The sequence below is a fragment of the Indicator indicator genome, chromosome 14 (assembly GCF_027791375.1).
Source record: "Indicator indicator isolate 239-I01 chromosome 14, UM_Iind_1.1, whole genome shotgun sequence".
In the NCBI taxonomy this organism is placed as follows: Eukaryota; Metazoa; Chordata; class Aves; order Piciformes; family Indicatoridae; genus Indicator; species Indicator indicator.
In genome coordinates, this window is record NC_072023.1 from 250,315 (window position 1) to 274,014 (window position 23,700).

The following is a 23,700-nucleotide window of genomic DNA, read 5'->3' on the forward strand; positions in this document are numbered from 1 at the left end:
CAGATCCAAGCTGAGGGGAGACCTCATTTCTCTCCACAGCTTCCTGAGAGGAGGCTGCATTGAGGTGGGTGCTGGGCTCTTCTAGCAGCCCCATCCCTGGAGGTTTTTAAGGCTTGGCTAACTTCTTGTGCACCCCCAGCTGGTGGGGTGGGATGAGGAGCAGAAAGGCCTTGACTCTGTGTCAGCTCTGCTCAGCAGTAGCTAAAACAGCCCAGACTGAGCAAGGCTGTTTCCAGCACAAATCCAAAACACAGCCCCACACCAGCTCCTCTGGGGGGAATCAAATGGCCAAGAAGAGGTGTGATCTGTGGGTGGCACAAGTGGCCAAGGCGTGCTCTATGGGTGGCACAAAGAATGGAATTGGTAGAGGTTTGTAGAGACACAGGTTAGTGGGCACGTGTGTGCCAGGAACGTGTCCTGTGCCACTGAAGGATACATGTGCCCACCAGTGCAGCCTGGCTCTGAACTAGTCATGGAGAGTGTCTTGGCAGACCTGAATGCCAGCCTCCTTGCATGCTGAGGAGCAGCTGAGGCCTTTTGATGTGCAGAGGAAATTTGCAGTGCAGCTCCATAGCCAAAGGTGTGCAAGGTTTGTGCCTGCCTATAAGTGAAGAGAAACCTCTGGTGGGACTGGGTGATCTCAGAAGTCCTTTCCAACTGGAGCCATGTTGTGATTCAGTCTCAGATCTTTGGCATTGTCAGAAGCCCTCCACAAGCAGGCTGCAGGCTAAGCTGCCTCTCATAAATCTGAGCTGAGGTCTCGCTGCTGACTTCTGAAGTCTTAATTATTTCTATTGTTCTCAAGTCATTACATTCTTCTTGTTATCTGTGGAAAGAGCCCCACTGGGCTGAGCATGTAAGTACAGGGGGCTGGGGGAGAGGAGGGTTTGTGTTAGTTAAGTGGAGATAATGAAGCTGAAACCATCGCAGCAGGACCTCCAGCAGAGTCATGGTTTTCTTCTTCTAGTTGGCTCGTCACAACAAAACACTGCAGCAGATGCTGAAGCCAGGGCCAGACCCAGATGAAGGAGATGAAGCCTTGGGGTATTATGCCAACCACACAGCACAGATAGAGGTAAGGGATTGCTCACCAGATCAGTTTGCTTTCGTGTGTGGTGCATCAGCTCTTTGTAACAGCAGAGCTTCCTCAGGAGGTGCAGGAGATCTGTGAGAACAACAATAACATTAACTACAACAACAACAACATGCTTTTGGCTGTAGGACAAGAGGAGTGCACCTGTGTTAAGAGTGGCTCCAACTAATCTTTTGCAGTACATTACTTGTGTGTTCCCAAAGATGCTTTGGTAGTGAAACAAGGGCTGTGGACAGTAGCTGTGTCTTGGAGTCCAGAACAGTCTTATATGGTACATCACTCAAATCACCTTGAGGTACAAAGCCAGGGGTGATAACTGATCCACCTAAAAGTCAGGCTGGACTGCAGAGAGGTTCTGAAGTGGTGCAGACATTCAGAATGGCTTTTGTTTAAAACCCAAGGCTTGACCTGGTTCTCAAGTCCTGTTCTCAGGTCTGAACTTCACCCCTGCCATGGACTGGATTTAGATCAAGATCCACAGAAGTATTTGTGTTCTTAGTTCTTGTATCAGTTCCTCTTGCAGCTTTCATGGGGTTCCAGGCATCAAGAACTGTAGCACCTGCAGTCCTTAGTGGCTGTGTAAGGAGCAGAATTTCTAGGGTGCAAAGGCAGCTGCTGTGAGAGGCTGCAGGAGGAAAAGGGCATCTGGATCCCCTTGGAAATGCTGTGTGCAGTCCAAGAGTGCAGTGTGGTTGCACAGCCCCAGCCTGAATCTGAGCCAATAATTCCAGTGTCAGTGGCCTAACAGTCTCCATCAGCTTAGGACTTGTGTGCAGGAAACAATCTTGACTCAAGCATTTCAGGTCCATCTTGTCCTAGCTGCCACCAAGACTTTTCTGTTTCCCACCATCCTTTTTGCCTTTTACTGATCACCACAGAACAGATGGAAGCTCCATGGCTGTGGCTGTCCAGAGAGTGCTCAGTGCTCCTCTTAACCCATTTTAATGCTTCAGATGCCCCTGAGGTATCTTTTAGCAATTGCCAGCTGAGTTTCTGGGTAGGCTGCAGATTCAGACCTTAAAGAAGCTCTGTGGTCTGCAGCTTCTGAAATGCCCCAAAGTCTCGTGGCTGCGAAGTCTACTCCTTGAAAATCAATTAAGACAATTTTTAATTACGTTCACATAGTGAACAGGAATGAACAGAGGGGAGGGAGGGTCCTTGCCAGCAGGAGTGTAGCTGGCCCAGGGAAGCTGAGCTTGTGGGTGTTTGCTCTGAGAGCAGGGCTGGGCCTGTCTGACTTTTCAGATATAGCCCCCCTGTGTCAGAGGGTCTCATCTGTGTGATTCCAAAGTCAGAGTGGGGTGCTTTGCACTGGTGGCTGTGCAGAGACACAGCTCTGGGAACCAAGGGAATGTTCTGCCCTGTGTTTCACTAGTGCAGAGTCCCTGATCAGAGCCCATGCTGAGGGCAGCGTGGTCAGGTGGAGCCGGGTGCAGCTCACTCACCAGTCACTGGGTAGGCTCTGAAACAAACTCTGCAAAACCTGGGGGGTTGCTGAATAAGGAAGTGAAGCCTGAGAAGGCAGGAGTGTTGTCTGAGAACAAGGTGCTGGCTTTGCTTGCTCCCCTTCACAACTTGTCTCATACAAAATAGGCTCAAGGTGAGAAAAGAATTTCATTATTGGAGCAGAAAGCCCCTGAAGGTGTGCAGTGCTTATGGGAGAGGTTTGTCTCCCTGTCTTGCAAAATTGAAGCTTTTAGAAGAATTTTTCTGTATTGGGGAGGAGTTCGGAGCTAGGTTTTGCTTGGGACACATTGGCCGTCTTACTTGCAGGCAGGCCTTGGAGGGTAGAGGAGCAGGTTTGCCTTGCTATAGGGTGGATGGGCTCAGTTCCGCTGGGTGTTCACATCACTTGTGCATCAAGTGGTGAATAAAGGGGAGCTGGGAGCAGGAAAGGACAGGACAGGACAGGTGCTGGCAGATGTGCCTGTTGCCTGCAGATCGTGCGGCACGACAGGACCATGGAGCAGATTGTGTTCCCTGTGCCCAACATCTGCGAGTTCCTGACGCGCGAGTCCCGGAGCCGTGTGCTCAGCACCACCGAGAGGGATGAGCAGGGCAGCAAGGTCAACGACTTCTTCCAGCAGGCAGAGCACCTGTACAACGAGATGAAGTGGCAGAAGAAAATCAGGAGTAAGTACTGCAGTTCTTTGTGCTAGCAGGCTAGGTGAGGCCTTCTGATGCCTCTCCTTTCCATAGCACCCTGCTCTCTGCTCACCCTGAGCCTGTAGCAGGCAATGCTCTTCAGGGCTCGAGGTCAGCAGGCTGGGGGCAGCTGGGACACTTGCATGCCACCATGAAAGAGTCACAGTCTGGAGCAGTCAGCAATAGCAGTAATGTGTTCAAGATGAGGTCTTGAAAAGTCAAGCTGAGGGATGGAGGAGCTGGGGGTAGTGCTGAACTCAATGGAGTTGCACTTGATTAAGCCAAGCCCTTAATATTTAACACAAACATGTCCGTGCATAGCTGATGTTTGCAGATGCCTAAAAGGTCATTAAAAAGCTTGTAAATGTCAGCCACTTAAAAACATCTCTCACCAGAACTTCAGCTGCTTCAAATCTGCCTGGCTCCCATGGAGTCCTGCCAGTTGACATCAGCCTTGCTCAACTGGGCTGCAGTGGGTGCCAGCCTATACTGATGAATGTTGCAGGACACTGGGTGAGGCACATGCACCACGGTCAGCAGACAGCAGGTCTGACAGGCATGGTCCAGAGACCCAAGCAAGGACCCTGAGAGGAGGTGCAGTAAAGCTAATCCATGCACCCCGAGTTTCTCCTTTAGTCCACTGGTGGCCAACTCAGCCACTGCTCCTCACCTGCAGTGGGGCTGCTGGTGATGTCCCAGGGACAGGAAGCTCCTGCCAGCTGACCTTCTGTCAGCTCTGCCCTTTGCTTTTGGAGCAGAGAATCAAGGCTGCAGACTAAGTATGCATCTACAATTATCCTTGAGGGATCAGGAAGGGTCTGGAGAACAGGGCTGGTGAGGAGCAGTGGGGGGTGTTTAGTGTGGAGGAGTCTGAGGGGAGACCTCATTGCTCTCTACAGCTCCCTGGAGCTATGTGGGGCTTGGTCTCTTCTCCCTAGTAACAAGTGATAGAAGGAGGGGACATGGCCTTGATGCACCGGGGGAGGTTTAGGTTGGACATTAGCAGAAACTTCTTCCCTGAAAGGGTTTTCAAAGCCTGGCACAGGCTGCCCAGGGGCCAACACAAATGAAATGATGCTGTGTGTGTACAGAAATACAGAGGAGTGATCAGTTCATTCACAGCCCAAGGGCAGGTGCTGTGGGTGGCTCCCATCAGCTGCTGCATTGATTAGGAAGGAACACTAGGATCTGTGGTCAGAGCAGCAGGGGGTTGGGATAGTCAAAGCAATAGGATTTAGTGCAGCATCCTCCATGTGATGGAAACATGAATGTTGGTTATGTCCACTCCCAGGCTAGAATTTCCAGAGGCAGGAGTAAGTCTTCAGTGTGAACTTCTCACCCCAGGCCACTTCCCTTGGTAACACTCTAAGAAGTTGTCTGTGCTGACAAACTGACCAGAGCAGAAGCTGAGAAGTAAATTATCCCAGAACAAGTTCCTGTCTGCACAGCCTGTTTGGGGCTAAAATGTATACCAGAGGAAAATGACTCCAGTAACAAAATCAGATCTGTGGGGTTTGCTTATGAAAGACAAATGAAAGGGCCCAGCTCTCCTGAGAGAGACGAGAGCTGCCTAATGCTATAAGCAGAGAATGTTGGTTTATTTTTGTTCAGAACAGAAATTCCCCAATTCCTTTCATCAGTGGAATAGCTCACAAGGCTTCCTGGTGGCTTTTTTTTGGTTTGAAAAGATAATAAAGGTGGAGACTGGGTTCATTCTTTAGCCAAGTGTCTGTTAGCATGATGCAGGCTGTGGTGCTGCAGTTGACAGAAGGCTTTTGCAGTGGCCCCAAAGGCTTCAGCTCAGCAGCATGAGGTTATCACAGTGAAATCTGAATATTTACCTAATCACAATTAAACTCTGTTTAGGCTGAAGCCTGAGACAGGCAGCTGCAGCTGCAGAAGGCTTATGGGTGCAGGCAGGTCCAGAATATGCTCTCCACACTTGCAGGAGGTCTGTGGCACATTGGAACATCCCTAGCACCACGTTTGGGTCTGGCTGCAGATTCTTTGCATGCTGCACACAGAGGTTTCACTGGAGTGGGATCCTTCGGCTAAAAGCTCTGCTTGAAGCTATATGATGGCAAGCCTATGTGTGATACCTATCTATCTCAGTTAAAGACTTGCATGTTTTCTTCATTTATGTGTCTTTTTTACTTCCCTGGAGTCCATTACTGGTTGATTTGCTGCCTACTTTCATTTTGCTGATTGCTGCTCTTCTTCCCTTTCTAGATAACCCAGCCCTGTTTTGGTTCTCCAGACACATCTCTCTCTGGGGGAGCATTTCCTTCAACCTTGCTGTCTTCATCAATTTAGCAGTTGCTCTATTCTACCCCTTTGGAGATGATGGAGATGAAGGCAAGTGGAGTTTGGTTTTATTTTCCCTTGTGCATTGTAGATGCTTTGGGCTCTGAGTCAACATTTACACAGCATTGCCCTTCAGCTGTGCTCCTGTCTGCTCAAGTCAGGTAGCATCTCCTAAGTACGTGCCAGATGTTGTCTGACATGTGGGGGTTGGTCTTCTGGGTATCTCAAGGCTCCTGCAACATGGAGTAAAATGGGCAGAAGATAGCTGCTAAGATGAAGGTTACCTAGTTGAGCTCAGCTGGGTTTTTATACTGCCACACTGCAGTGCACTCCTGCACACACTCAGTTACAGACTCTGAGCTGAAGAAGGATTCCTGGCACCAGAGGGGCACCAGCCTTAAAACTGACCAAGTGGAATGACTTGCATTCCTAAAAACACATGGAATAGGATGATCTGGAAATGAGCTGGTTGGCTTTTGGTGTGTTGTTTGCTGAGATACAAGGAGGTGACTGCTGCATAGCAGAAGTGCATCACAGAGCAGTGTGACAGAACCTAGGGCTCTGCTTCAGCATGGGGCACAGGAAACACAGCCAGTCATAAATGGCATTAAATGAAGGCAGCAGACTAGCAGGAGGCCTCTCTTGGAATCCAAAAGAAGCTTAATTGAGATAAAGGAGACTAAATAGTTCAGTGCACTGGGAGTGGAGCCATTCACCTCTGGGTCTTTGATTCACGTCCAGGCAGTAATGTGACTGCAAGTCCCCTGGCTCTGGTAGCATGTGAGTCTGGCTGGGGGAGGCAGTCCAGCTTCTGTTAGCTACATGTGCAGTTCACAAACACCAGGCTGGCACCAGCAAACATTCCTGTTGGGTGGCTAAGCAGAGAGGCAGCAGATTAGAATGCACTGGCCCAGGGAGAAGGTTACTCTTCCAGCCTGTGGGGTGGTCTGCATGGGTCAAGGCTGCAGGGCTGCAGACCTCTCCCATTGTTACCTGTGCCCAGCACCACTCTGCTGCTGGCAGCCCCGGCTGCACAGTGGGCAGGCTCTGGCCAGCAGCTGTGGAGCAGGACTCACTTTGTGTTGGCTACACTGGCAAAGGGAAGGGATCCTTGGCTCTGTTCTTGGTGCAAATGGAGCTCTAGAGCTGCCTGTCTCACGCCTGCCCCTCTCCTCCCCACAGGAACTCTCTCTCCGCTGGTTTCAGCCCTGCTGTGGGTGGCAGTGGCCTTCTGCACAGCAATGCTCTTCTTCATCTCCAACCCTGTGGGCATTCGGCCCTTCCTGGTGTCTGTTATCCTCAGGTCCATTTATACCATAGGGCTGGGTCCTACCTTGATACTCCTTGGTGCTGCTAACGTGAGTACTTCAGAAACATCCAGAATTGCCCTTTCAGCAGAAGCGAAGATTGTAAGGGACTCCTATTTGAAAAAAAATAAAAACCCCAAACCCTTTGTACAGAGAACTTCCTTTTCTGGTTCGCTGGTTAAGGCAAAAAAAAAAAAAATCCTTTCCAGACATCCTGAAAGAGCAGCATCAGCAGGGTGGGGAGCTGAGAAAAGAGCTGGTTTGGTTTTATGCACAGGGGCCATCAGGCTGGCAGTTTCTGATGGTAAAAGAATTTTCTTTCCCAATACACTCAGCAATCTTGACATAATTAGTGATTTGTTTCTGTGAGCTTAAACACATTTGTGGGAAGCAAACAGTTTGCCAAATGAAGAGCTCTCAGCCCTTTGCCAGCACTGCTAACCCAGTCCTGAGCACCTTTGCCTGCTGCCTGAGCTTGGTGGGACAGTCATGCTCACAAGGCACCTGCCTGGGTGGCTGCCTGAGCATGAAGCACTGATTGCCCTCAGTACAGGGCACTGGGCTGTTTGCCACCAGCTCTGGGGGAACTTCCCCTCTGACACTGCCAGAGGCAGGTGAGCAGAGCTGTACAAGCACAGTGTGTGAAAGGAGAAGGCTTGCAGAGTCCTCCCTGCTCCTGCTGTGCTGCCAAACAGCTGGGGTTAGCTCCTTCCCCACTGGCTTCTGCACTGCTCTGCACCTGCAGGCGGAGCTCAGCAGCAACGGAAAATGTGCTGAAGCTGACTAAATGCTATACTTCAGAAATGCCCTCAGTAGTGGCCTTTTAGGGATTTTACATTGAGAACCAGGACCTGGAAGAAACAGGCCTTGTGCACAGCCCACATGCTTCCTGCTGCATTACTGCTGTGCCCTCTGGAACAGCTGCTCATCCACAGGCTTGGGTCTAAACTCACAACTGTTAAGAGTTCACTCCCAGTGTGTTTTCTGATGCCTTATGACATTAATCCTGCCCCAATCCCTCACTGCAGAAGTAAATCACCATGCAGTGAGGCAGGGTGCAGTGTTGAGGGCTGATGTCCTTCCACCACTCTCACTCCCTGGATTTCTCTCATCTCCCTGCCACTCTCCCAAAGCTGAGTTGTTTCACCAGAGCAGCCCAGCTACAGCAGTGCAAACAACAGAGCAGGATTTTCCTGAGGGAGTAAACCTGGCCTGTTTTCACCCCACAGCTCTGTAACAAGATAGTGTTTCTAGTGAGCTTTGTGGGGAACCGTGGAACCTTCACCCGTGGCTACAGAGCGGTCATCATGGACATGGCTTTCCTCTACCACGTGGCCTATGTTCTGGTCTGCATGCTGGGCCTCTGTGTGCATGAGTTCTTCTACAGCTTCCTGGTGAGTGTGTGCTCCTGGGGAGGGGAGTGCCTGCACACACAGAAAATGCTCTTGCCCAGGCAGCTGCCTGCCAAGCAAGCCAAGTTGGGGTTTTTTAGCGGGCTGTCATGCTGCTACCCCTCAGGAGCTGCTGTTTTCATTACAACCTTTTTATGTTAGGACTGACTTTGTCTCTTGTAGAGGAGAAAGTTTGCCCCTTTCTTCTCAGGCAATCATCATACTGCCCACTCCTTCCTTCCACCCTTCCCCAGTCCCATTGTTCCTCTGTCTTGCTGGGAAGAGACTTGTCCCCTGGTGTGTGTATCATGCCTGTGCCAAAGGGTCCTATTCTTCACTTCATCCCGCAGTCCTAATCAAGTCATAAAAAGAATGCCCTGGGGAATGGGGATGGCTCTGGTGCAGCAGATTGATCACTTTAAATGATCCTAGTCCACTTTCCTTGGCTGCCCTTACCCAGAGGGAATGCCTTTTGGGAATGTGACATAAGTGCAATGAAAGTGAATCATGCAGAGTGTGCTCAGCTCAGGTGACAGCTCCCTCCGTGCTGAGCAGCAGCAAGAGGAGCTTCACTGCCCTGGTTTTCTAAGACTTTTGCTCCCTATTGGCACTTGGGGCCATGCTTTAGTGGCCATGGTGGTGCTGGGTCGATGGTTGGACTTGATGGCCTCATAGGGCTTTTCCAGCTGAAGGGATTCTGTGACTCCATGTGTGGAACTTGCAGGGACTGGATGACCTCTGATCATTTGCACGGCTTCACTTTTCCTCTGGTGTTTTTCTGAGCTTCCTGAGTGGTGTTGACCTCCCAGCATCCAACACTAAGCACACTAAAATGCTCAGAGGCTGAGTCCTTACTCTGGCAGAACTCCTCTTAAAGGCAGGCTTTCCAGATCTTGACCTTGCAGTGAGCTTCAAAGTTTGGGCAGATTTCAAAGGAGCCAAGATTCTGTGGCTGTAGCTGCACAACCCTTTTCCAGAGGCAGTAACTCTGCAGTTTAAGAAAGGCACAGGAAGGAATGTGCAGACCTGCAAGCACTTGCATGTCTGAGCACACTGCTGTGGCTATCTAGAGCTCCGTGGTATGAAGGCAGTGGCTTCAGTTTTAATCCTGCCTGCTCTTGATTGTGGGGAGCCCCTGGATCCTGGTGGTGCCTGTCACTGGTATGGGCCAGACTCTGTCACTGGTGTGGGCCAGGCTCACCTATAGTTTGTGACTTTGGATTTTGCTATAACCTGCTTTAGAATTCCAAGTTCTGCCCTAGGCTTTGTTCTCTGCCAGATCCCACTGAAATCAGCCTGCATCCTGTGTTTGTGGGGCTGAGAGCTCAGGCCATGGCTCAGTGTTTCAGAGGCTGACATTGCTTCCGTGTATTGCCTTGTCTGTGTTCATGTGTGCTCCCCTCCACGCTCTCCTCAGCTGTTTGACCTGGTGTACAGAGAGGAGACCCTGCTCAACGTGATCAAGAGTGTGACCCGCAACGGCCGCTCCATTATCCTCACTGCTGTGCTGGCCCTCATCCTGGTTTATCTCTTCTCCATCATTGGCTTCCTCTTCTTGAAAGATGACTTCATCATGGAGGTCGACAGGCTGAAAGTCAGAAGCCCTGCTGCAGGTATTGTTTGTTCTGGTAAAACTTCCTGCACACAGCTTTGCAGTCTGCCCAACTTTGTCCAGGGATGCTCTGTGAGAGCAGGACGCATTCTGTGCACCTCAGAACTCCAGTCTGGGTAAAATTCCCTGTGGATAGAGGGGTTTTAGGCTAGCCTTAGCTGGTGCAATGCTGAAATCTAACACATTTATTATGTTTGCTTTTTAAACTCTTGCTAAACTATATAAAAATAAACTCTGTATTTTCTAAGTATTTGGAAGACAGCTGCCAGTGGATCCTCCTTGCTCTCATCCCACCTTGAAAGCAGCTCAGAGTGTTTGCAGGGTAGTGTATGAGATGTGACCTTAGCCTCTTCTCAGTGGATGGAATTTGGAATTCTTTACAAAATCCACACTTTTACTGAGGAGGTTTCCTGGATCTCTTGAGCATTCACAACCATCCCCGTCAGTGTGCAGGCCTGGCTCCAGTAACATCACTGGGAGGCTTCTAACCAGTTTTTCCAAGGCCAGGATTTCAGATTCTGGAGTGAGAGATTTTTGCCCATGGGAACAGGGAGTTACAAACCTCCCAGGCCCGGTCTGCTGAGATCTTTGTAAGTGCTGCCAACCACCCTGCTGGGAGCACGGGCAGAGAGGTACCTGCCTTGCACAGACATCCCTGAGAAGAGCTGGTTGAGGTTCCTGAGGGATGAGTTTCCCCAGATGCTGAACTCTCAGCCCTGTGCACAAGCACAGAGTGAGAAGAATCCACCATGGGCTGTGTGCAGCTCTTCCTTCCTTGGTCACTTCAGGGTCAGGCACACAAGCAAGGGAAAGGTCCCTGGGGACTCATGGGGGCAGTGCACTCAGGTAGCTGTTTTCACACCATAGCATTCCTTGGTCATCTGAAAAGGGCTACCTTGACCTATATTTGTCTTGCCATTCATTTCTGGGGCAGAACTTGTGATGTGAAAGGTAACTGGGACAGCTTTAGGCTGCACGCAGCAGTGGCCTGGTCCAGTGCAGTGAGTCCTGGTGCTTGTGGCTCTCCTATTGGGTTCTTGGCAGGTGTTTGTGGGGTGGGTGTGTTCTGGCTGGCTTTAGACATTGCCATTCCTGACCAAAAATCCATCCAGAAGCTGTGCTGGCTCTACACTGAGGGACCATGCTGCCCCCCCCAGACAAGTGCTTTGCATTTCTGTCTATGAAGTCCCAGACAGAGGAAGCCAGAGCAGGTCTGTTCCATGCTGCACAGATTGTCTTAGGCTGTTACTGCTGTTGCAGAATTTTGCCTTCATTGTTTTTCCTCCTTAAACCTTTTTGTACCTCTGATTTGAAATGCAGAAATGGTTGAAGATGCACAGGCTAGAATTGGTTTGATAAACTCAAGCTTATTTCCCCACCTTGGGAATGCTAAATTCGTGTATTACACAAACCCATACATATTTACAAATGAGCACCAAACTGTGTTGTAATCCTTGAAAACTCTTAAATATTCTACATTCAGGAGAGCTCAGCATCAGCCTGGTGTCCTTCTTGTCAGCTTTGGTGAATAATTTATCTAATGGCTTTAAAACTGACATTATTTTCATATCTGACAGTTGCTTCTTGCTTTGAGTGTATTTTGTTCTAACCAGAAGCAGCAGCATTTGATGTAGCTTCATTAATTTCAGGAGATGAAATGGGAATGGCTGAGAACTACAGGAAATGTAGAGCTGTGGGCTTGTTCCTGCAATTGCTTTGAGCTGCTGAGGCAGCTTGCTCAGGGAAGAAGCTGCTGGTGTCATTTACTCTGCTTTTTCTCCTCAATTTTCAGCTCTAGAAAAGAATGGTTTAGAACTTGGTGTCACTGCAGGATCTGCCTTTTTTTAAGGCCCTGCTTTTTCCCACAGGTACTGGTGAAGTCCCCACCACAACCCTGACATCAGTGATGGGAGCCTGTGCAAAGGAGAACTGTTCCACGAGCATCCCAGCTGTGAGCCCAGGTTAGGACAGAAGTTCCCCCAGCCTGGTGATCATTAGAGCTGTGCTGCCAGCCAGCCAGGCCTCGCCAGACTGCAGAGCTGGGTGGGGAGAAACCTGGTGAAGTTCAGCAAGAGCAAGTGCAGGGTCCTGCCCCTGGGGAGGAACAGCCCCTGCAGCAGTGCAGCTGAGGGGTCACCTGCTGGGAAGCAGCTCTGTGGGGTAGGACCTGGCAGTGCTGGTGGCCAACAGACTGACTGTCAGCCAGCAATGTGCAGCACAGCCTGAGGGGTGCCAGCCACCCCTCCCAGCTTGTGCCATCATTTGGTCGTTGGATGCTGTGATTCCTAAGGCTGCTGCTCCCCTCTTTGCAGGTGAGGAGGAAGAGGATGGACTGGAAAGGAGCTGTGACACACTGCTGATGTGCATCGTGACTGTGCTGAACCAAGGCCTGCGCAATGGCGGAGGGGTGGGAGATGTGCTCAGGAAGCCCTCCAAGGACGTAAGTGGTGGCTCTGCTCCTCACAGGGCTGAGCTGTCTGTGGAGTTCTCACTTCCCAGATGCAATGGTCAATGGGCAGAGCTAAGCTTGGTGTGGTGCCCGCTCTGAGCCAGCTTGCAGCTGCTGGCAGGCTGCTGAAACCTGTCCCATGAGGGTCACAGGAGGCCGAGAGGGACTAGAACACATGAAGCCAAACAGATCTTCTGTGCTTGTTCACAGAGGTGGTCCCCCCTGCTTCTGTGAGTGAGGCTGCTAGGATTTGGCTGTGGAGAAGGCAGAGGCTCTGCCTTGCCTGAGCTAAGTGGAGCTGTGTGCTGGTTTTGTGACTGATTGCACCCTTGTCGCTGCCACAGGAGCCCCTCTTTGCTGCAAGAGTTGTTTATGATCTGCTCTTTTACTTCATTGTCATCATTATTGTTCTAAACCTGATCTTTGGAGTCATCATTGACACATTTGCTGATCTCAGGAGTGAAAAGCAGAAAAAGGAGGAGATACTAAAGACAACCTGCTTCATCTGTGGTAGGTGTTGCTGAGCTGGGGAGACTCTGGGTGGGGAAAGGAGCAGAGGGAACTCTTGCTCAGAAAGTGTGGACTTAAGGGTGGTGACCTGCTGCAGAAATGTCTACGTTTATTCTCTCTCAGTAAGAAGCAGATTTGCTTTAGGAGTCAAGAGCTGGTTTTACCCAGAGGTGGGGGTTGGTAGGCTGGGGTTGGTGTTGCTTCTGTGGTTGTCTGACAGGGATCAACATGGTGCAGAGCACAGCAGCTTTGGTGTCTGTGGAAGGCTCCACAAGAGACTGGGGGGAAAGCTGTCATGTGGAGGCAAACATTTGTGATTCCTGCCCTTCCTCACCATGGTGTTCCTCTTCAGACGTCAGAAGTGGCTGCAGCACCAGAGAGCTCTGTGAGTGCAGGGTGCTGTGCACACAGTCCTAGCACAGCTGAAGTGGTGCTGTGCAAGTGCCTGCTGCTAGCCCTGTGCATGGCCAGGGCCTGGGCTGCACACCTAGAGAGAAGAAGAGGCAAGTCTCATGAACCCCTCCCTAGCCCCCAGCACAGCAGGTGCTGTGCAGGTGCTGCAAAGCTGCAAGGTGCTTGTGCTGGTGGTGGTGTTATTGAGAGGAAATACCACACAGGGGGTTAGTGCTGCACTGGGAGAGTCCTGTCAGCAAGGCCTTCTGGCCTGCTATTTCTTGCCTTGGCAGTCCCTCTGTGCAGTTACAGCTCTCCAGGTAAGGTCCTTGCAGCTCCTTTAGATGAAGTCAGGGTCCTCCCTCCAACAAGCTCCTCAGATCTGGGCTTTCTGTGCTGAACTTTCTGCGGGCTGGTTTGCATTATGCCCTCATCTCTTTGCAGGGCTGGAGAGAGACAAGTTTGATAACAAGACTGTGTCGTTTGAGGAGCACATCAAGGCAGAGCACAACATGTGGCACTATTTGTACTTCATAGTCCTTGTCAAAGTCAAAGACCCAACGGAGTACACCGGCCCTGAGAGCTACGTGGCGCAGATGATCGCGGTGAGTCCCGGTGGGCACAGGGTGAGTCCTGGTGAGCACAGGGTGAGTCCCAGTGGGCACAGGGTGAGTCCTAGTAGGCACAGGGTAAGCGAGTCCTGGTGGGCACAGGGTGAGTTCTGGTGGGCACGGGGTGAGCGAGTCCTGGTGGGCGCTGTTACTGCAGCCAGAGCAGGGAGTCTCCTTCTTCCTCCCTCCCTCTGAACAACAGGAGGCATTGATCTTCTCACTTGCTTTAGTCTGCAACAAAGCCCAGGCTTAAACCTAATGAACAAGATGAAGGCAGAGGCCACAGTCTCCCCGTTGGTGTTCATGCTCCGTGGGCTCTGCTGCCTCATTAGCCAGAGCAGGGGCACACATCAAAACAGCTGCTGCTGCTCCAGCTTTGTCCAGCACCTCTGGGCTGCTGTCCAGAGAAATCACATCTCCTGCTGGATGCTGACAGGCAGGGTCAGTGCTGAGGGCCAGAGCTTTTCTGCTGTGGCTGCTCCAAATGAGCTGTTGAGCAGGCCAGGAAGAGCTGCTGCAGGGGTTTGAAGAGCTGCAGAACCTGCCCTGTGAAGCAGTGAGAGGATGGCTTGGATTCAAGAGGCAGCAATTTGGTGCCAGTGGTGCAGAGAGATGTTCCACTGCGTTCCATTTCCAGCCTGCTACCAAAGGGGGTTCCTTCTGGTGCCAGAGGGATGGATTTGTCAAGGCTGCCTCCTGGGGCAGGAGGCTTCACTTTGCAGGAATTCTTCCTACTCGCTGGGATGTTCTGGTGCTCTGCACAGAGCAGCTCTCTTGGGGCCCAGAGCAGCCTGACGGGATCTCATCAATGCTGATCAATAGGTACTGGGTGGCTGGCAGGAGGATGGGACCAGGCTTTACTCAGTGGTGCCCTGTGACAGGACAAGGGGTAAGGATACAAAGTGGACATCAGAACATCTAAACATGGGGAAGAACTTCTCTGAGGGTGGCAGAGCACTGAGGCAGGCTGCCCAGAGAGGTGGTGGAATCTCCATCTCTGGAGTCGTTGCAAACCCAGCTGGAGGCCATCAGAGGGGACAGTTCAATGATAACTGGAGCAGGGAGCAGTCCACACTTGGAGAGTTCTCTTCTCAGAGGTGCAATTCATAGATGCAAAATTTCCCTCAGCTTTGGTAGCTGCAAATAGATAAATGGGGACCAAAAAAGCAGATGATTAGCTGCTGGATTTTTTGCAGCAAAAGATAGGATGTGGATTAGCCTATGGTTTGTGTCTCCATTCACTTGCAAAAATAAAAGACTGCTAGCACAGTAATTAAATTAATTACTTTGCCCATTGGAGGAACAAAAGACTTTAGCCCTGCAAGTTCTGTTCTCATGGGCCCTGTCCACAGTTCTTAGCAAGTTTCATAATGGATCCTATCAGCATTAGTGCTACCTGTCATAACTATATAATTACAGCACCTAATTATATTATGACTTATTTACTCTAATTATGTAATTGGGTGTAATTGGTGCAATTACATAACTCCTCAGCCAGCTGAACACTGCTCTGAGCCCAGCCTGTGTTTGAGTGAAGGCTACTGCCATGTGTCAGGCCAAAGGAAAGGTTCTGCTCTGCCACTGCTGCCTTTTGTCCTGGCAGCTTCTTCAGCTGTTCCTTTGCACCTCCTTTTCTCTGTAAGTCTCCCTCCAGCAGGGCAAATTCCTCATCCTCAGGCTGCTCGGGGTCTAGACACTTGCCCTGAAAGCAGAATTGCCATCAGTGTCATGAGGGTGCAGCAGAAGAGGCTGAGCAGCACCAGCCTGGGATTCTGAGCAGTGATTTTCTTACTCAGCTCTTTAACAAATCACTTTTGGGTGGCAGCAGTCACCTGTCACTGGAGATGGGACAAGATATTGTAACTATTTCCTTTGAGAGATCATTCTGCCTTCTTTATTTTTCTTTCTTTCTTAAAATTATGAAGTAAGATTTACTTCATGTCCTGGACATCCCTGTGCCAGGAGGGCAAATCCCTTCATCATTTGGAACAGTCCTGGCTTGGGTGAGCTTTTTAGAAACATTGAAGCCTGAACGTTGGCCTGGACTTGGTGCTGCCCTGAGCTGCTGCTGCTGTCTAGGTGAACCTGTGTCAGCAGCGGGTTTGGGCTGGGTGAGCTCCAGGGCTCCCTTCCAACTCACACTGTGCTGTCTGCAGCCTGCAGAGTCACAGCTGTGGGTCCAGAGCCTGCCTGCCCCTGCTGTCACACCCTGTCCCAGGGTCAGGCGGTGAACCTGAAGCCATTTCACTGACACAACCCCTGGTGGGCTGCACCCCGAGCCTGAGCATGCCCAGGGAGGTTCTGGAGGGGGCAGGTGCAGATGGAATGCAGAGAGGAGAGGTGAGGAAGGGAGCAGTGAGGAAGGGAGGAGGAGCAGGGTCTGTGCAACAAGCTGTGCCTGCCTGCTGTTGGTCTTTGTCAAGGAACATAGCAAAATAACGTGAGCTAAGGTGACCACAGCTCCTAGAATAGAACTTCTTCAGAGACAAAAACCTTCTGACATCCAGGAGTTTTCTAGTCCTTTAGCTCTTATCTTTCTGAGTTGTGAAGGCCAAAGTTTTCCCTGTATTTTTTTCTCTCTAGTCTGCAATGCTCTCAGCACACCCATGCTGTGCACTGCATGGGTGCAGAGATGGCTCCAGCCAGAGCAGTGACCCAAGGTCACCTGAGTGCTGCAGGGCCATGGATTGTCAGGAGGACCTTCTGGGTGCTTTCCACATGCACTCCAGTGATTCATCTGGGACCAGGTCAGGAGTTTCCTCCCCCAGATATCCTCCATACCCTTCTGTTGCAATTAACCACAAGAGGGGTCTGGGGCACAAGGCTGGGGAGGGGTCTGGGGCACAGGCCTGTGAGGAGGGGCTGGGGGTGTTTAGCCTGGAGAAGAGGAGGCTCAAGGGAGACCTCATTGCTGTCTACAACTCCCTGAAGGGAGGTTGTGGCCAGGTGGGGGTTGGTCTCTTCTCCCAGGCAACCAGCCACAGAACAAGAGGACACAGTCTCAAGCTGTGCCAGGGGAGGTTTGGGCTGGATGTGAGGAATAAGTTCTTCCCAGACAGAGATATTGGCCATTGGGATGTGCTGCTCAGGGAAGTGGTGGAGTCACCATCCCTGGAAGTGTTTAAAATAAGCCTGGATGAGGCATTCAGTGCCATGGGTCAGTTGATTAGATGGTGTTGGGTAACATGTTGGACTTGGTGATCTTGAAGGTCTTTTCCATATGTGACGTAGCATGGAGCTGTGCACCTTCTCCGTGGGTACTTTGCAGAGTGGATCTGATCCTGCCTTCTCAGGAATGATGCCATGAGCAGGAGTGGGATTAGTATCAGCAGCAAGTGCTGCAGCATAGGCAGATGTGTAGTGAGCTCATGGGGAGAACCTCATGCCCCTAGAGCTGGCTTGGTGAGGAAATGGCCCTGCCAATGGTGCCCTTGTCCCTGATGCCCCTGTGCTCAGCCCCTCATGTGCTTGTGAGCTCCTAAAGGGACAAGTCCCAGCACCAGCACAACTCTCTCTTTTTGATTTCTTCCTTTGAACCCAGAGCTGTAATGCGATCGCAGGTACCAGAATAGAGGCCAAGCCTCCCCAGCAGTATTCATTAAGATTTGGGGGGGTTCCCCCTGTCGAGGTCTGGGAGCAGTGGTTTGATACCACCCAGCACAGTCTTTGTGGAGCCTGTGGTGTTGTGGCTCAGTTGTAAGCTTAGCTTGATTTGCTCTGTGTTTGAAGGATTTGGCCACCTCTCTGCTGACCAGCAGTCAGGCTTTGGAGGCTGATGTTGCTCTGAAGATGAGTTCTGCCTTGGGTGGTCACAGCCTCCTTGTCCTCCTTCCAACTTCATTCCATTTGCAAATTCGAATGAATGAGCTGAGTCAGGTTCCTGTTGGTTTGTTTGCTGGAGGCTCTGAAGCCTCGAGGAGGGACCTGGCCATGAGGCTATGTTCCTTGAGGCTGGCAGGTCCCCAAGAGGATGAGGTGGAGGTGTTCCAGGAAGCTGGAGTGGAGGTGTTCCAGCTGGCCAGCCGCGGGCTGAGCAGCGCTGCTGGCAGCATGCAGGCTGCGGTTCCCTGCTGGAGCCTGCTCCTGTCTCCACCTGCCAGCGACTGCAGCTGGGAACGTGCCAGGCAGACTGCAAAAGCCATCTTTTGTCCCTTGGTGAGGGAAGCATGTGGCCTGAGATGGAGCTGTGTGTGGGCAGACCTGGATTCTCTGATTTCAAGCGATGGGAAGGCTCTCCAACGCCCTGGACAGGCACCCACTGTGGAACTTAGATCCTGCCGGGAGCAGAGCCTCGTTCTCCTGGGGCTGGCTATGCATGGCTTTGTCTGATGGAAAGTGGCCCCTGCCTGGGGTCACAGGCAGAAGTAAGAAGCTCAGCCTCAGAGGAACAAAGTGATGAGCAGATCCTGAAAGTGTGTCAATGGCATTCATTTGGTTTTGCCCTATGGCCAAAGCAACAAACACAAAACTCTCTGATGCTATTTGAGAATCTCATTGCAATGTGTGAGAACAGTCCCTTAGGCTTTGCATCACAGTGGCACTGAGCTGCTGGCTGCTTGCAAGGGGAAAGAGACTCCAAGTGTGTCCACAGCCAAGGCTGGTAACTGCAGATGCTGAGTAAAGGGAGGACTGCAGGCTTGCACATAGGCATTGGGGTGGTTAATAAAGGAACAGGGAGATGAGTTCAAGGTTGGTGCCTACCAGCAACACCACCTAAACAAAGAGTGATGTGGGTTGGACTCAAAATAGTAGCAGTGAGGTTCTGCAAGAAGGAGAACAGGCTAAGGCTACAAAAAATGTAGTTCTGCTTGGAGCCACGTGGGGGTTGGTCTCTTCTCCGTATCAACAAGTGATAGGAGGAGAGGAAATGGCCTCAGGTTGTCCCAGGGGAGGTTCAGGCTGGACATTAGAGGAAACTTCTTCAGTGAAGGTTCTCAGAGCCTGGCACAGGCTGCCCAGGGAGGTGGCTGAATCCCACCCCTGGAGGTGTTTCAGAGAGGCAGAAATGTGGTTGGAGAATGGTTGGACTGGATGATCTGAAAGGGCTTTTCCAAGCCAGACCATTCTGTGATTCTGTGGGCTTGTGATTCGGAGTTCTCACAGCACAGAGGCAGCAAGATCTGGGGAGCTGGCTTGTCTCACAGGGTGCTAGAGATGGGTGAAGCTTCCTGTTTCCCATACCTGTCAGGAGGAAAGTCCAGCAGCCAGTGTTAGTCTGCAGGGATCGATGTCTGCCTGTGTTGGACTTGCGTCTTGTTGTGCCTCTGGGGAACAGCTTGGTGCTAGCCACATCTGGTTGGTTGTGCCAGCCCTGTGGGGTTGCAAAGCCTCCTTCATGGAATCATCTCCCTTTGTAGGGTGCTGGATGTGTGTATGATGAAGGACTAGGACTGCATCATCTTTAATAACAAAGGTGATGTATAGCCTAAAGAAACCAGATTAGTTGTAGAGAAAGAAATCAATCAGGCTGGCAAATTGCATCTGTGGGACAGAGTGCATAATACTTGGTTCATGCAGTATTTATTGAACAAATTTGTTGAGGAGATGGTTAAAAATGCTCTGCAAGGGAAAGAAAAGGAACCATTTTGTCCTATTTAAATGTCATTGATGTATTTCTTGCATTATGAAATCTTGCAGTATTACCACTAGCAAGCCCTGACCAAGTGCTTTACCATTGCCTCCCAGGGCACTTGGAGAGGGAGGAACCTGTTGGAGGCTGTGATGTGGCTGCATCCGATGGATGCAGGATGGACCCAACTGCAGCCACCCTGCAGAACCCAGCAGGGCAGCAATCATGTTGCACTCCTGTGAGCCTGGGGCAGCAGGAACTTTGCAGAGCCTCCAAAACAAGCAGGCAGCTTTAACTGCTCTTCAGTGAAGCCATGGCATTCAAATGCCTTGTCTCTGCTTCTCCTGCAACCTGGAGCTCCAGGTTTCTGCAAGGGATTATCTGCTTGTTCTCAAGGGAAGCTGCATTGTGACTGAGCACGGGAAGCCTTGCATAAATGCTGGGTTCCAAACACAAAGCAGATCTGCACAGAGGGTCTTTGTCAGTGTGTTCCCAGCCCTTCCAGCAGGAGCCCTGCAGGAAAATGTAGCCCAGGCAGGTAAAGGTTCACAAAAGACCCTGCTGGCTTTTTAGTGATCACTGCTTGCAGCCTCTGGGATTTCATCTTTGACTTGGGGGGCCCAGTGTTGCTGGTTCCCACCCACTGTGCAGAGGGAGCAGAGCCACAGAATGCTTTGGGTTGGAAAAGACCTTGAAGGTCACCAAGTTCAACCACTCTCCAGCTCTGCCAAGGCTGATTGCTCGTCCACATCCCTTGAGACTGCTCCCATGCACATGACAGTGGAGATCTTTTCCAGCCCAAACCATTCTGTGCATGGTGGCTGCATGAGCACAGCCTTACTTACACCCCAGTTCTGCAGAGCCCCTGGGGACAGGGGAGCATTCTGCTGCATTTTAAGAGAAAAATGAGAAAATTTTGTTCTTGAAACGGTCCTTTCTTAGCACACCACACACAAGATACATCAAAGTCAAAGAAGGGCCCAAAGCAGGAACATTCAGCTTGGGATTCTGAAGCCTCAGCTTTGGTTCAGCATCCTGAGCCAGAACAATGGCTCTGCAATCACGGAGGCTCTGCCTGTGCCGGCTGAGAAGGAGGTCAAGTCCTGAGCCTCTGAAAAAGGGGTCTCCTGCTGAGCCTTTATGCTTCCCACAGATTCTGTTACATCAAATTGAAGCTAAAGCTGGGAAGTGGACAATCCTTGCAAAATACAAGGTGACAGAACCAGAGAATTAAAGCTAAATGTGAAACTCCAATAAATTTCAACAGGGATGTGCCCAAATCCAGTGTGGGAAGAGATGGGAAGTAGAGGTCGTGGTTTGGGGATGGAATTAGACCCTGACCCACTGAGCCAGACCAGCACTTCCAGTAGTTAAAGAGGGGCAGGATGTGGTGTCCTTTGCAGTGGGTGGCACAGAGGTCTGCAAGGAGCAGACATGCCCTGTCCCCAACAGGGGCAGGACATTGCAGGGTGTTGGTGTCTCAGCAGGGTGAGTGTCGGTGGCTGCGGCCTGGCTTGCAGCACCTGGAGCAGGCTGGCAGCAAGTTTAGCAGGAGAACAGAAGGGAGGGCTCCAGCTCGTTTGTACAAGCAGCATGGCAGGAATGGCAGGGCCTGAGGGAGCATCTCCCTTCTATGCCCTTTAAGCACAGCCAAAGGGAGCAGGAACACCACTGCCACTCAGCCAGGTGTGTGCCAGCCTGGACAGAGAGCAGGGAACATGCTCAGGGGTGTTTGGAGCAGCAGGGGAAGGAGAAGGAGAAAGAAGTCAGAGCTGGAGGCATTTTGTAGGCAGTGGTGGAGCTGTGTGAGAAGCTCAGCCCCTCTCCCATGCCAGGACTGCTCTGTGCATGCAGCAGGAGGAGGGGACGTGTGCCCTGAATGTCACCATACTGAAAGCAACCCCAGGTGAATAAAGTCAGCAAGGCAGTGATTCATTGCTGCTTCAAATCTCTCTCTAGCCACAGTAAATTCCTGCCCAGCAGTGACAGGCTATGTTCACGTGCGGGCTGTGATTTACAGCTCTGCCTTTTGTATCAACAACATCTGCTTAACAAAAGAGAAAAAGGCCAAGAACGTTTACTGTCTGATCTCTGCAGCAGATGTTTCGGTATGCACAAGATCCAGGAATTATATCAAAAGTAATTTAATTCTTTTAAATGAATAATCTGAACTGTTTTTCTTCAAGCATGTCCTGTAACCACTAACAACATAAAAACACAGGAAGGTGGAAAATGAGCCTCATGGTTTGCACACATCTAGAACCATATCTGTTTTAAGGCTACAAATACTGAGCACCAAATCCTTGCTTCAAAAGGCACCGTTGGGATTCTTGCAGCTTTGCAGCTATGGGTGATGGCAGAGGTAAGGTGGCAGAGAGCAGCTGCAAGAGCAGAAGAAACCCACAGCTGAGAAAGGAACATGAGGTCTGCCTGATCTGAGAGGGCTTTTCCAAGCAGCCACATCCTGCATCCAGGCCCAGTTGTTGAGAAAGAAAATTTCAGTACATTTTAACAACTAATGCTGTGCCCAGGCAGCTGCTTCAAGTGTCCCATCTACAAACCTCACCCTCTGTGAGATCATTTATGCCCAAGCCATGGCAACTTGTGCTAGGCTGGTGGCTGAGTCCTGGGCAGCTGTTTGCAGAAGCTTTGCCCCACTCCTTGCCTCAGCCCTCTCTCTTCGGAGCAGGGTTCAGGTTGCCTGTGTGATGCTCTCCTGGGCAGCACGGTTGGGTCTCTAAGGGCAGCAGCCAAAGCAGGACAGCTGGCAGCCTGCAGTCCCCCCTCCACAGCAGCCAGACAGGGAGCAGCAGGGCCACCTGCAGCAGCATAGGCAGGTTCCAGCTCCAGCATCTGTTAGCTGCTCAACATGGGAGTCCCAGAACCAATGTTTGGGGCTGTGCTAAGGTGGTAAGTACTGCCAGTTAATTGGCAGGTAATTACCCTGAAGGGAGAAGAGCTCCGTGGTGCCTCTGTGTCCCCCTGAGCATGGTCAGCAGAGGGGGGTGGGCTCGGTGAGCTCCAGGAGTACCTTCCAGCCTCTCCCACTCTGTGATCCTGTGAAAGCCATTTCCTCTTTAGCTGCTGAGTGTTGAGCCTCTGCAATGCTGTGCATGAAGAAGATGCAGAGATGAGCTGGATGCCATCAGATGCAGACATTGCAAGGTCCTGCACCCAGCACAGTGCTTGGGACTGCCACAGCTGCTCTGACCTGTTAACTCTGTGCTGCAAGAGGAAGCTACAGAAGTCAGTAGCATCTTTTCATGGTCTCTGGTCTGTGCAAATCCACCAACATCTCTTAGACTTTGGATCAAGTCCTTGCTGATCTCCCACAACATTTTGGCCCCACATGCCCAGCTCTTGGTCTGTAGCTAAAGCACAGCCAGGCTTCTTTCTTGGGAGAGGCTATCCCAGCGCTGCTGGGAAGGCAAAGCTGGGTAGAATCTGTCATTGAGCTCCTGTGACTCTAGGGCTCCTGGTGGCTGAGGTAAGCTAGCAGCTGGTTCAGCTGGAGGGCTACCATCAGCACCACAGTATCCTGTGGCAGCAGGTGAGGTGTGGTATGCCCTGGCCCTGTCTCCACCTCTGCTCAGGAAGGAGAATGTTGTGCCAAGAGCAGGGCAGCACATGACAGTGGGAGCCTCAGGAGAGGCAAGCCCTTTGAGCTGGCATGGCTGGCATCTGCACAGGGCTCTGTGGTGGTCCTCTGGATGCTGCAGGGCCAGGGAGATACTTTCCAAGGCAGCTGGTGGTCTCTGTCTCACATCCTGGAGGAGCAAGGGAGTGGCAGATGGGAACCAACACCAGCAAAGTGCCAGCCACAGCGCTGGCAGCAGCACTTGGCCAGCACAAGGACCACAACAATGGAGTGCCAGGGTGCTCTCCTGGGCAGCCTGGCTTAGGCACTGTGCTGGTTTGAGGCCAGACAGATCCTCTCTTGCCCTGAGAGGGACAAAAGAATGATACTCACACAAACGGATTGGAGAGTGATGGAAAGTTTAAATGGAAAAGCAATTGGTGAAACTACAAAAAACTACAAAGCACAGTGACAAGAATACCCCAAAGTGTACAGAGTCCCTTACACAACACCCAAAGGCTTCCCAACTCTTCCCCTCTCCCTACCTGAGGCTATACCCAAAACCCCCATGGCTCTTTCTTCCTGCCCCTACTGCTAGGCTGGTCTCAGGCTGGCCAGGTCTGAGACTGCCCCTTCCCCCCCCCGCTTCTCCTCTTGGCATTAGGCCTAAGACAGACCTAAGAGGCCTTGAGATACTCCCCCGCTGTTACCTGATAAGAGAGCATCTCCCGCAGGAGCA

General features: G+C 51.3%; 1 protein-coding gene across 3 annotated transcripts in view; it reads left to right on the forward strand.

The window, feature by feature from the left end:
- The window catches only part of ITPR2 (inositol 1,4,5-trisphosphate receptor type 2), a 175,758-nt gene that overhangs the window by 148,682 nt on the left and 3,376 nt on the right, over positions 1–23,700 (forward strand). For all 3 annotated transcript variants that reach the window (XM_054386630.1, XM_054386633.1, XM_054386631.1), the window contains 10 exons: positions 968–1,075; positions 3,034–3,226; positions 5,468–5,593; positions 6,725–6,900; positions 8,079–8,243; positions 9,658–9,853; positions 11,721–11,813; positions 12,165–12,292; positions 12,646–12,811; positions 13,649–13,809. In XM_054386630.1, coding sequence (XP_054242605.1) covers positions 968–1,075; positions 3,034–3,226; positions 5,468–5,593; positions 6,725–6,900; positions 8,079–8,243; positions 9,658–9,853; positions 11,721–11,813; positions 12,165–12,292; positions 12,646–12,811; positions 13,649–13,809 — 1,512 coding nt within the window. The remainder of the gene's footprint in view (positions 1–967; positions 1,076–3,033; positions 3,227–5,467; positions 5,594–6,724; positions 6,901–8,078; positions 8,244–9,657; positions 9,854–11,720; positions 11,814–12,164; positions 12,293–12,645; positions 12,812–13,648; positions 13,810–23,700) is intronic.